This window comes from Rhinatrema bivittatum, chromosome 3 (genome assembly GCF_901001135.1).
Source record: "Rhinatrema bivittatum chromosome 3, aRhiBiv1.1, whole genome shotgun sequence".
Lineage (NCBI taxonomy): Eukaryota > Metazoa > Chordata > Amphibia > Gymnophiona > Rhinatrematidae > Rhinatrema > Rhinatrema bivittatum.
In genome coordinates this window covers 532,789,465-532,803,118 of record NC_042617.1, presented here as the reverse complement: position 1 = coordinate 532,803,118, position 13,654 = coordinate 532,789,465, and the positions used below count along the sequence as shown (strand labels likewise).

The 13,654-nt window shown below is 43.7% G+C and overlaps 1 protein-coding gene across 5 annotated transcripts in view; it reads right to left on the bottom strand.

The window, feature by feature from the left end:
• The window catches only part of LOC115088241 (sterile alpha motif domain-containing protein 12-like), a 98,527-nt gene that overhangs the window by 38,257 nt on the left and 46,616 nt on the right, over window positions 1-13,654 (bottom strand). For all 5 annotated transcript variants that reach the window (XM_029596323.1, XM_029596324.1, XM_029596320.1 and 2 more), the window contains one exon: window positions 2,115-2,255. In XM_029596323.1, coding sequence (XP_029452183.1) covers window positions 2,115-2,255 — 141 coding nt within the window. The remainder of the gene's footprint in view (window positions 1-2,114; window positions 2,256-13,654) is intronic.

Sequence of the window (13,654 nt, the reverse complement as noted above, 5' to 3'; positions counted from 1 at the left end):
ATTTTAATCATGAGGGTTTACAATAAAGTAATGCCAAAAACTGGAAGAAAGAAGAATGCAAGTGAAAGCTGCTAAAATCAACTGACCCAAAGTACCAAATGGTGCAATTGGAGATCAAGAAAATGTGGCACAAAGATACAAAAATTGTATTGGGTGCCACTGACCTGATTAAAAAGAACTTTCAGATACATCTAGACATGTTGCCTGTACATATTACACCCTACGAACTTCATAAGAGAGCTCGCTTTGGCACAATACAAGATTAAGAAGGGCATCAACAGTAAATCTGAGAGACTGAGATCATACTCAACATTCCCTGGCTTACAAGTAAAGTTCAATCCTGTCAAGGTATGTACAAAATTAACCCATTAGGAGACATTACCCTGAGAATGGTCCACTTCTCAAACTGCAAGATCAAGTAGATTCCTTGAACTCAACAAAGCTTTTGATGCTGACTCACATTAGAGAACCATAAATAGATTTAACATGGGTTCCAAGACAGCGAATTCTATAAGAAACTGGTTGAGTGATAGTGGTAAATGGAATTCACCTCAAGGAAAGGGTGATTGGTGGAATCTAGGACTCTGTCCCGGTTCTGTTCCCTATCTGTTTGCATGATACTGTGAGTGGGCTGGAAGAAGAATTTTGCTTTATTGTACAAGACACTAAATTCTTAAACACAGTAGACATCCCTAAGAGAAAAGATATAATGAGAAATCTTGATGTATGGTCAAGCGCTTGGCAACTAATATTTAATGCAAAAAATGTACCAAATTGGGCCTTTGGGTACAGAAATCCAAGAGAGCAGTATAAGATGGAAGTGAGTTATTGATGTGCACTAGCAAGGAGAGAGACTGTGGAGTGATCACGTCTGATGATCAAAGTAGCAAAACAATAAAAGACGGCAGTAGCCTGAATCAAAGAGATGCTAGGATGAATAAGGAGAGGCATAACCAGTAGAAAAAGGGTAGTAATAAAGCCTCTCACCTTGCCTGCTCCCTGCTTTGACCTTAGGCTGAACACTGATCTCGCCTTGGCATCTGTGACCCTTATCTGGACTCTGAATATGCCTTTGCCTGCTGCCCGCCTTGATCTTGGACTGGTCACTGAATACGTCTTTGCCATGACCTCAGCTCAGACTCTGACCACTCTCGCTCTGTCATTGGCCTGCAGTCTGCCATGTGGGAGAGAGCCACCTCGTGGTATTCTCTCCTCACAATGGCCTAAGGATCCAGTCCATGTCACATTACAATACGTTGTTAGTGAGATCTTACCTAAAATGTTGCCTCCCATTATGGAACTTAGGAGTTAAGGATATAGACAAGCTGAAAGCAGTCCAGAGAAAAGCTACTAACATCATGTAGGGTTTACACTAAAAGCTTTATGAATGAACCACAAGGACCTAATCCCAAAGTTTCTTTTGCCTTGTATATTTGTCTTGATTAGACTATAAACTCTACTGAGAAGGGTCTGTCTATTGCAAGTTTTGGTACAGCACTGCAAACATTGAGCAGTGCTACAGAAGTGATAAGTAGTCATAGTAGAAGAGAGGAGAAACATAAGGGATGTGATAGAAGCATTCAGATACCTCAAAAGATATACATAAGGCACAAGAAACAAATGTTTTTGGGAAGAAAGAATGCCCTTGAAAAGAGATCAATGAATTGGGCTGCGAGGGGGTATACTCAGGAGCACCATCAGGAAAAATGTCTACACTAAAAGGTTGGTGGATGCATGGAACAGCCACCCAATGGAGGTGGTGAAGATAAAAACAGTAACAGAATTCAAGGAAGCATGGGATGATAAGCACAAAGGATCTAAGCACAGACTATTCCTAGTTGTAAAGCAAGGGGAGAACCAGAGATCAACTGTAGTCTATGGTACTGCATCAGGAATGAAACTGAAGAGACTAGATGGGCCTAATGGTCTTTGCCATCTTATTTTGTGTTTTCCTGATCCCCCATACAGGAGATCTAAATGTAAAACATTGTTGAAATATCGGTGACTCATATTCTGTGCTCCCTCTTAAGTCTGGGCCACAATAATATCCCATAGCAGGCAGCACTTGCGGTGCATTACTAAACTACCCAGCATCTCTTGCAGCTCACACTTACCATCAATGATGTCCATCAGGTCCTCCAGCTCTTGCTGTAAACGCAGCTCCAGCACTGCCTGCAATACTTCATGCCTTTGACTTTTCTGATGGAATCCCATCCTCTTCAGAGTCTGGTCTGTCAGTCTCAGCAGAGCACGCCCTGTAGGGAGGCAATGTAATATCATGAGTTGCCATCCATTCCTGATCTTTTCCACCTTGCATTCAGAGTCACACATTCTAGCAGGAACTGATAGTGGAAGGAAGAAAGTAGGCCACTCTCCTGCTCCTGCCACTTCCCCGGACTCTGGGAAGGGGTTATGGGTGCATTAGAGGTTGGGAGGACTTGGCCAATTTGATGGAGAAGGCAGGAGCTTTGGCCTGGAGGCCCTTAGCTGGGTTTGAGAGAGAGGAAGGGGGATTCCTTCAGACCTCTTGGGTACATTAACACATGCAGGTATTAACACTAGATAATACATACTGCATAAATAATAAAATGTTATGATGTCATTTTAGTAAGATTCTCTCATTTGCATGTGCATTTGCATGAACACTAATATGTTAAGGGTGTGAACATTCACAATAGGGCCTCAGTGCATGGGTGATCACTTACACATGCAATACACCTGGTTTAATGTGTACATTAACGGTATTGCCTGTTAATACACAGACTTCAAACAGCCTTAATAGACATATTAATTTGCTCATTCACTAGACCATCTTCCTACAACAAACTCTTTCACCTTTCTTACCCTTCTCTAAATATATCTAAAATAAAATACACATTAACAAATGTAAAAACTGGACAAACTATGGGCACAGCTACTCCAGGTCCTTCAAACTTCTCCTCCATCCTTTTTTTTTCTCTCTCACCTGCTGGTTTCCGCCTGCTCCTTTAGGCCTGTGGCTTAACTGGAGCCAGGTGAGGATTCTGGCACCATGAACCTTCATTCACAGCTACCCAAGAACGATTGTCCCTTATTTTATAATCCCCCTGCAAATGTACCTCCGCGGGGGATTTAATGCTTCCTTGGTTCAGTTCTCGACCACACTCATGGATCTAAGTTAAAAACAAGCTGAACGGGCTTTCAACGATGCTATCCATCTACTAATGCAATACTACCATAAAGGGGAGATGCCTGCTGCTGAAAAAATGTCCCACATTAACAGGTCAAAGAAAAAAAAAGGGCACGCAGACAGTAAAAGAGAAGGCTGGAACTAAAACAGAATTATCTTTATAGCTAAAAAAAAAAAAATACTAATGTATATAAATAAATTCATAAATAATAATGTGTTATTTTCAGATTGTGTGTGTATGTGGTGGGGGTGGGTGGGACGTGGGGGCTTCTTTGATAAACTCCTGCTTCTCTAAATAGTTCTACGCTGCAGTAACACTAGGGAGGGTTTTCTGCCACTTTTTAACTTTTTTCATCTGGCAGCAAGTTGAAAGGGGGATTTGAAAGGAGCTGGACCACAGTTACCACAGCCACTCTGACCTGAGGAAGTAAGTTCTCCCACAGCGATGGGCATTCTGAGGCCTCTTAAGCTACTGCATCACTGCAATGTTTGGGTTTTGAATTTTCAGCCTTCTTGTGAATGGAGTTTAGTTTCTGCCATGGATAACTTTGTTTTGGGGTTTGTTTGGGTTTTTTTACTGTACTTCCTGTTCATACCCCAGATCAATCCAGACAAGTGGGTTTTGCATCCCTACCAGCACATGGAGGCAGAGAACAAAACTTTTGAGGCACTGCTACATAACCGAGAGTGCCACCTGCAGTCCCTCAGTATTTATCAGTCTCCAGCAGATGGTAGAGGTGCAAACTTGCAGTCTGGAGTTAGAAAAAAAAAAAAAAGGAAAAGAAAAGGAAAAAGGAAAAAGAAGATATTTGGCTCCCTAAGGTATTAGGTTCCTTCATGGTCCATTCCTTAGGTCGAGTTGGGCGAGCAGGGGGGTTGGAAATCACTGGCTGTCTTGGCCCGAGGCCATCAGAGGACTTGAAGGCCAGGGGTTCTGGCTCCCTCAGTTCCTCTGAATCCCCCTCACTGGTTCCTGGCTGCAAGATTCAGGGAAGTATTCCTGCTTTTGTCTTGTTCTGTCCAAGTGTACTGCCTTCCCTTTTTTGTGGTGTAAAAAAAGAAGAGGTTGCAGGGATACTGGCAATACGTGTGAAGTATTGGCTCTGCTGGAACAGGAGGTGAGGAGGAAGACCGCAGCTGCACACTGCAGCCCTAGGAGGGCTCAGCGAGGTTTGGTGCAGGCAGTACAATGTATGTCACTTTTCCACAGCCGGGATCTGGGAGAGCTCAACAGCATTTTGTACGCTTGGTGTGGCACGTGTCGGGAGACAAGAGTTCATCCTCCTGGGATCCAAGAGGGCTTAGAGAGGCAGGGCACTGTCGGCATGGCGCGCATGTGAGAACAGCATTGGCGCTGGTCGCAGAGCACACCAAATCTTGTGGCCTGTGGGGAGAAGTGGTTGTGTCTGAAGGTAGGCATGTTCTTTCCTGATTGTGCCTTCAGGGTCTAAGACAGCTCCCTGGGGACAGCGGACAAGCGTATTACCCGCTATTTGGGTGCCGATAACAAGGCCGCCAGAGACAAGGAGGTGGCGGTGGCCATTTTGCCTCCTTATGGTAGGAGGCAGATGGAGTTGGGGAAGTCAGCTTCCCACCCCTGCTGTCACTGATGGTTCAGGAAGCTCCTGTGGACTGGGAGATTGGGAAAAGCCAGATGAGGAGATTGTTGAGCATACCAGTGATCCTGGAGGAGGCAGTCTGAAGACCTGCAGTCTAGGACACATGGAGAACTTGCTTCCTTCCATGCTGCTCAACGCTGCCCAAGGGCCCAGACTCCAGGCAGAAAGTGCCGTGTGCTCCCCATCAAGCGCTCCACGTCCTCGCTCAATCCCTCACACCCATACTGCTAAGATGCTCTCAGGACTGAGCAGGGCTCACAAGTGGGGAAGCTCGTCAATTTGTACAGATACGCAGATAGCATGAGCCCAGCAAGGCTACACAAACAGCACTGGGCTCATTATCAGAGTGCACCATTTAAAGCCTGTTTGGGCTCACGACAGCTCCTTGTACCTTCACAAGGGTGATAGTGATTATTACAAGTAACATTCTATGTTACTTGTAATAATGATCAATGGTTTATTGTTATTGTTCCATGTTCTATGTAAAAAAAAACCAGGTCTAATTTCCCAGACCAGGGCAACCTCTTTCGTTACTTGTAAATGTAGTGTAAATGTAGATGGGTGTAGCTTGCTTATTGCGGCGGTTACTACCCCTACTACCCCTAACTAATCAAGCTTGATATTTCACTTGGTTGCAGCTCCATCACTGCTCTCTACATTAATGGTGGGGGTGGAAGAGAAATAGAACCAAAGAGCTAAGAGAAACAGATAAGTATGAGAAAAAAATGTGAAGCTTGCTGGGCAGACTGGATGGGCCGTTTGGTCTTCTTCTGCCGTCATTTCTATGTTTCTATATGTTTCTATGTAAACCGGACTGATTTGTATTGCATACAGGAATTCCGGTATATAAAAATTTTAAATAAATAAATAAATAAATAAATAAATAAATAGTGGTGGTGGTGATGGCAGTTCTGAGATAGGAAGATATTTTACTTCACCCTTATCTGGACGACCGGCCCTTTAGGGCAAAGTCTGAGGTGGAATGCTGTCGATTGATTCTACGGGTCTTGGAACTGTTACAGTCTTTGGGCTGGGTGATAAACCTGGCCAAGAGTCATTTAGTGCCAGTCCAGACATTACAGTACGTGGGAGCACGGTTCGATACCTGGATTGGCAGGGTGTTTCTCACCTCAGAGTGAGTGGTGAAGTTGCAGGCTCAAATGATATATTTCTCACATATTGTGATACTCCAGGCCTGGGACTATTTGCAGCTCCTGGATTCTATGGCTTCTGTACTAGATTGGGTGCCATGGGCCGTTTGCACACATGTGTTCCCTTTAGGGGGCTCTTTTGTCCATGGGGTCTGGAGACTCCAGGTTCAGTGGTAGTGACCACGGATGTCAGCCACAAGGACTCTCTGTCAGGGGCAAGCTGTTCAAGGTCTCTAGTCACCAATGCTGGCGACTTAGTCTATCAATCATTTGGAAATGAGGGCAGTTTGCAGGGACTTGTGTTTTTCTGCCACAGATTTGAGGAAGAATGGTGAGAGCTTTTTCAGACAACGTAACAGTGAAATATATCAATAGTAAGGGCAGGATGGAAAGTCACACAGGGGTGCTGGAAGCCCAGGAGCTATTTATATAGGTGGAGAAGTAGCTGGAAGGAATAGTGGCTTCGCATGTCGCTGGGATGGACAATGTACAAGAGATTTTCTCAGCAGGCAACAGTTGGTCTCTGGGGAATGAGAGTTGTCCCTGTAGGCATTAGACCTCATGTGCATCAGGTGGGGCAGTCCACTGCTGGATCTGATGGTGTCGAGAGGTAATGCCAAAGCCCTGCAATTCTTTAGTCACAGATGGGAGGTCCGGTCCAAGGGGACAGACGTTCTGGTTCTTCCATCACCAAAGGGGATCCTGCTGTATCCGTTTCTTCCATGACATCTCGGAGGTCTAATGTTAAGCTGAATAGAACATCACCCATGGAGAGTTGTTCTGGTGGAACCAGGGTGGCTGTGTTGTCCATGGTTTGTGGTTCTTGTGTATCTCACAATAGACTATCCCATCAGGTTGGCTCATAGACAGCGGTTGCTTTGACAAGGATACATCTTCTCAGATCGAGTGGCTCACTTTTGAGAGGCAGCAATGTCATTTGAAAGGTACTCGGAGCCGGTGATTTCCACCTTACTTTAGATAAGAAGGCAGTCTACTTCCCTAACTTATGCTAGGATGTGGAGAGTGTTTGAGTCCTGGTGCTTGATATGGGTCTAGAGTCTTTACGGACAGAGATTCCTCACATCTTAGCCTTTTTGCAGCAGATTTTGAAGAAGGGCTTGGCCTACAAGTCACTTTGGATTCAGATCACTGCCTTGGGATGCTTTAAGGACAAGCTTCAGGATATGTCTTTGGCCTCTCATCCAGATGTCGTTCGTTTTCTAAAGGGGGCCAAACTCTTACATCCACCGGTGCATAGGTTATATCCGCAGTGGAACCTTAACTTGGTTCTGCAGGTTTTTGTGTGACCCTCCATTTGGCCCTTTGTGGAGGGCATCATTGAAAAATCTTACTTGAAGGCTATTTGCTCTGGTGACCTGTTTGGCCAGGCAAATTTCAGAGATCCTTTCTTACAGATTTCGGATGACGGAGTGTCTTTGCATAACAATGCCTTCTTTCTTACCAAAAGTGGTTTCCTGGTTCCATCTGAACCAGACAGTGGAGCTGCCTGTGTTTCCAAATTGTTTTCGGGGGCGCCGCATGCGAGAGAATTTCACTTAGTGGATGTGCATCAGATTCTGTTGCAAAGTCTTAAGGTCTTTCATCTTTTTTTGTCTTATTCAGTGGGGCAAAAAAGGGAAGTAAAGCATCTAAGGCCATAATTGCTTTTTGTTTGAAGAAGAAGAATTTTTCGGCATATCTTTGTAGAGGTTGAAAGATTCCAGAGGGGTTGCAAGCATATTCTATGAGGGCACAAGCAGCCTTCTGGACGGAGTGTCAGCTGGTATCACCTCAGACCTGTAGGCCTGTGACATGGTCTTCACTTCCCACTTTCACCAGGCATTACCGATTGGATGCTCACGTGTCTGAAGATGCCATCTTTAGTGAGTATGTTGCAAGCAGGTCTTTCAGGATCCCAGCCAGTGTAGGGCAGCTTGGGTACATCTCACTTGACTGGACTGATCTGGGGTATGAACAGAAAAGGAAAATTGGTTCATACTTGCTAACTTTTGATGCTGGAATATCCCAGATCAGTCCAGAGGCCTATCCCCTTACTTCCAAAAAGATTGTTCTGGCAGTATTTTCTGCAGATATTGATATGTATATATATGTTGACCCTAATGTTTTGAAGGGTTTTCATTCCTTACTGGATGTGTGGGTTCCAGTTATAGGGACTCCAACCTGGGATTTATCCAATCCATTACCCTGGGAAGAGGAACATTTTGACAGTTTTTTGGCTCTGTGATGGCTTGGGTACAGGTCAATACTGAGGGACTGCTGGTGGCACTCTTGGTTATGTAGCAGTGTCTCAAAGTTTTTGTTCTCTGCCTCCATCTGCTGGTAGGGATGCAAAACCCACTTGTCTAGACTGATCTGTGGTATTCCAGGAACAAAAATTAGCTTGTAAGAACCAATTTTCCTATATGTTTCTCATAAGGATGACATTGTGATTGATGAGAATAGGCAAGTGGACTGAATCTTAAGAACATAAGAACATAAATGCCATACTGGGTCAGACCAAGGGTCCATCAAGCCCAGCATCCCGTTTCCAACAGTGGCCAATCCAGGCCATAAGAACCTGGCAAGTACCCAAAGACTAAGACTATTCCATGTTACCATTGCTAATGGCAGTGGCTATTCTCTCTTCCCTCTCCCTCAACCAAGCCCTTTTTCTGTACTCCACAACTTTACCCTTTCTACTTACTCACATCCTTTTCCTTCCCCTCCCACCTCCTCCACAAACCCGTCCCTCTCCCTCAGCCCTCCTCCATTCCCTCTTCTTCTCATCCAGAATGCACGCCTCACCACCGGGCTCATTGCTGGCCCGCCCGACGCTTAGACACCGCCGCTGCTCCATGGGAGGTCTCTGGGGTCTCTCTCTCATGCGCACCTCTCCACCAGGCTCGTTGCTGGCATGCCCGACGCTCGGTGATGAGGTGCACGCGAGAGAGAGACTCTCGGAGACCTCCCATTTCTGTGTCTGTGCCCCCGCCACGGCTTCTCACCGCGCGAGAGAGAGACCTCCGGAGATCTTCTGTGCTGCCGCCGCTGCTCCTACCCACCGCTTCCAAGACAGCCCTCCGCAGTAGAGCTGCTCTCTACTGCGCATTTGCGACATGGTCAAGCCTCATTTATCTAGTTGATTGAAAAGCACCGGTCCAAGTACAGTTCACTCTTTACCCTTTTCCACTGAGAAAATTGACCATTTAATCCTACTGTCTTTTAACCAGTTTGTAATCCACAAAAGGACATTGCCTCCTATCCCATGACTTTTTAGTTTTCTTAGAAGACTTTCATGAAGGACTTTGTCAAATGCCTTCTGAAAATCCAAATACACTACATCTACCGGTTCATCTTTATCCACATGTTATTAACCCCTTCAAAAAAATGAAGCGGATTTGTTAGGCAAGACTTCCCTTGGGTAAATCCGTATTGACTGTATTCCATTCCATTCTATATGCTCTATGAGTTTGATCTTGAGAATAGTTTCCACTATTTTTCATGGCACTGAAGTCAGATAAGTTACACTTTACCATCAGTTTATGTATCAGAATTAGCGTGGGCCCTGCTATACTTAGCTCTTTGTACCCCTGCCCATAAATGTATTAGTTGCTTCAGTTAAGGCATCAGTCTGGATAGATTGTCTCACCAGCATTCAGCTTTCAGATAATATAAGTGAATATAAATTTCACAGAACCAAGATTGATCAGATCAGCAATGGGCACTTCCTAACCCTTCATGAGGTCCCAGCATTGGTAACTTGCTCAATGAATAACATTTAGATATAGCCTGCAGATAGACTCTGCAAAAAGGGACCCTCCAAGGAGAGAACAACTTACTCGTCCATCAAGACCTAGATCCACTCCCATGCAACCAATTCAGTGTGTTGTTTAAGTAAGCTCTTGCAGCAGCAGCACTGGACCACTCCGACTTTGATACCCAATTCTACAGAACTAGCACAGCAACGTGGGCAGCCCAGTTAGGATTTTTTTTTTAACTCCACAATTCATAAGAATTTAAGAATATAAGAAATTGCCATGATGGGTCAGACCAAGGGTCCATGAAGCACAGCACCCTGTTTCCAACAGTGGTCAATCCAGGCTACAAGTACCTGGCAGGTATCCAAAAACTAAGTATATCCCATTCTACTGCTGCTAATAATAGCAGTGGCTATTTTCTAAGTCAACTTGATTAACAGTAGGTAATGGACTTCTCCTCCAAGAACTTATCCAAACCTTTTTTAAACCCAGCTACACTAACTGCACTAACCACATCCTCTGGCAACAAATTCCAGAGCTTAATTGTGTGTTTAGTGAAAACATTTTCTCAGCTTAGTCTTAAATGTGCTACTTGCTAACTTCATGGAGTGCCCCCTACATCTTCTATTATCTAAAAGTGTAAATAACCAATTCACATCTACTTGTTCAAGACCTCTCATGATTTTAAAGACCTCTATCATATCCCCCCTCAGCCATCTCTTCTCCAGGCTGAACAATGGCAATCTGCAGTTTAAAAACACCTCTCTTATGTTGGATCAAGTGGGAGTGTATACCATGGTCCCTAATATTCTCATATTAATTTCACCCTAAGCTTGCCCCAACAATGAAAGATAGTCTGGATCACATCTTTATTTTATGGGCAGGCATGTGTGTGGGTTTGTGACTGTATGGCAATAAGCTGGGCCTTATCATTAAAGGTGTCCAATGGATAGTTAGGTGTAGCATATGCTAGGAACAATTTGATACATTTCCTCAAGCAGTAATTGGTAAGTTTGGGAGACCCAGTTGCCTTCAGTTGAATGGAAATTACTTTTGGGACCTCAAAGGCAGTTAATTCAGATTGAAAAAGAAGATACAGACCTACAAGACTGGCTACCCAAATATAATTATATTCTGGTCCAATCATATCCATCACCCTAGCTGAGAAAAAGGGAAGCTGTGGAATGGGGGGGGCCTTAAAAAAAAAAAATAAAAGGTAAGAGACACATTAGCATTTGGGTTGTGTGTTTGGGTGAGAAACAGATTAAGCATCTGCCAACTCTCCATGCTTTTAGAGAGCTGATTTAACCCACCTTTGATATCACACAAGATCTTTACAATAATGATCTAGACCATCAAGGGATTGTACCTATAGACCTATTTAGCAGGCACAGCTTCTATTTGGGGCAGGCTAGGGCAAAGCAGTCCTGTGGCAATGGACTCAAGCCAAGAGATAGATTTAGAGCAAGATAAGCCTAGCATCCTCATCTTTGGGCATCTGGCAGAGGACAAAGACTGTCCTATTTTATGCGAGTCCTTAGGTGGTGGGAGTAATCTCAGAAACCAAAAGCTTGGAAACATGGCAAAAGGCACAGAATGATTCCCACAGGTCAGACCTAACAATTCATAGACAGCATAGTCGGGCTAGGGGAGGATTGCCTAATTTGAATCCCGTGCGGGTAGTCCATCACATCCATAGATCATTGGTTCAGCTGCAAAGTTTTCACTTTACGATAAAGCTGCAGCCTCTATTTCCAACAAATGAGAAGTGTTCACTGTCTTGTGGGAGTGAAGGGAGGGAGATAGGACAGAAATGGTTATTAGATATAAGAACATTAAATTGGTTTAAAAAGCCAGGTGGGGGGAAATCAAAAGAGAATCTGGCTTCAGCTTTATTGAATTAAACAACTAGCATTGTCCTTCGTACTATAGAAATTAGGCTGCAACTGTAGTTTTGGCATGTTCTACACCCAGCACTAAGGGCTATTAGATGTGAAATGCATGATGAAATCCTTATTCTTAAAACTACACATTTAATTAAATACCAGCAAAGTTTATAAAGAGAGGCTTTCAGAGACAAGGTAGCAGGTTTTAAATACATGGTTCCAGATGCTATGGCTTTTGCAAGCATTTTTTCTTAATGTTACACTGACCTCTGGTGGTGAGTCATCATAAATAAGATATACCTAAGACAGCATCCCAAAAGCCAGGCTTCCTGTGGTGAAATGCACTTAATTCATATTCATAATAGTTTCTTTTGTGTATCAAGGTAATTCCCCCATCCCCGAGAGCAGTAACATCAAACTCCAACCATCTATGATATCCCATTTCTGTACTATGGTGCTGCTTTCATAGTTATGATGGTAATAAAGGTTAAACATAAAAAAATAACCAAATGGTAAGGACTAGCTTTTGGGAGACAACAAATGGATTTAGTTCAATATGAAATATATATCTTATTTTATTGTGCTTGTTAACCTTTATTCCATGCATTTAATTGGACTAATGCAACAAGCCCACTACTTTATGCAGTTATAACAAAGCATTTTATTTGATATTTTGGGCCTACATTATGGATGCAAACATTTCTTCCATCATGAGATCAAGTTTCTATTACTTAAGCAAACTGTGCAAAATTTGACCATATTTCTCACAGGCAGAGACTGTTCATGGGCTGTGTACTAAGGTTGGAGTACAACACCACACTATTTATGACCACCTCTAAAAAAGATAAAACTACTTCAACTGATTCAGAACCGTACAGCTAGATTAATGGTTGGAAGTGGCCCCTCTGAGTATATTATCCCAAATTTTGGTCATTCTTCACCAGTTTCCAGTGATGGCAAGGACACGCTAGGGAAGAATTGTACGTCCCTAGCGCTCAAAAGCATCGGGTGCCCACAACTGCAACAGGCGTTCGATACGAGCATCCATTTTATCCTGCTTCAGACAATTTCACCCAATATGCACATACAATATACAAGCACAATAACAAGGGCTGAAATCAGCCTGGAGTGTGATTATTGTACATCCAGAATTTTTTTTCCCCCCATCTAGCCATTACATTATACTTTTATTCTTCAACACCACAAGTAGTAGATTTAAGTATCACAACGATACTAAGTAAGAGAACCACAGAGGACAGTATTTTAAAAATTTCTCCTGAGCCCTTGACTCACGGTTCGACCTCACCCCAGCTCCGGGGCTGGAGTTAAATTTGCCGCGTTAAGAAGTGTGCATGTGATGAGTGATATCGACTACACCTTTGAGCACAGGTACTAGTCTAGCATGTCCAAAACGTGCACCCAACCGCACCACGTAAACCTGTGCATACTTTATTGTATTGGCCCCCTCAATTAGCTACAGTGGCGAATCGATCTCTCGCAGGCTGTATCCATTCTTCTGGAACAGGCTGCCTCTTAGGCAGATGAGTGATTTTTGATCTTTTAGATGCAAATTGAAGGCCTGGCTGGTCACATCAGAGGTGAGAGGTTCATCCCCTTAAATTAGGTCAAACTATCTCTATATGATAACAGGGCTCTAGGAGGAGTCCTAGGGAGGCCAGATTCTTTAAGCAGTAGGGGGCATATTGGGAGGGGTTTGTTAGCAAGCATTTATTGTGGGTGGTAGGCATTTTAAGGGGTTCAGATGGGTGGAGATGGTTTGTGGTTGGGTACAGTCTAATCTTTTGAGAAGGGTAGTGTATTTTATTAAGAATTTTGTATCCCATGCTAGGTGCTTTTTTACAAGGAGACAGGTTTTACAAAAAAGAAATGAAAAGGCAGTGCATGCAAAATAAGTTATGTTTAGTGTGGAATTTCAAGCGGTATAAGAAATGCTCAGTTCCTAGGGGAGAAAAAAGGGAGAAATCTGTATAAACTTATGTAATGTGGCTCGGTGGGCCTACAGAACCAACTGTATACCAGGCTTTTGTTTGATATGTTTAAATGTCTTTAT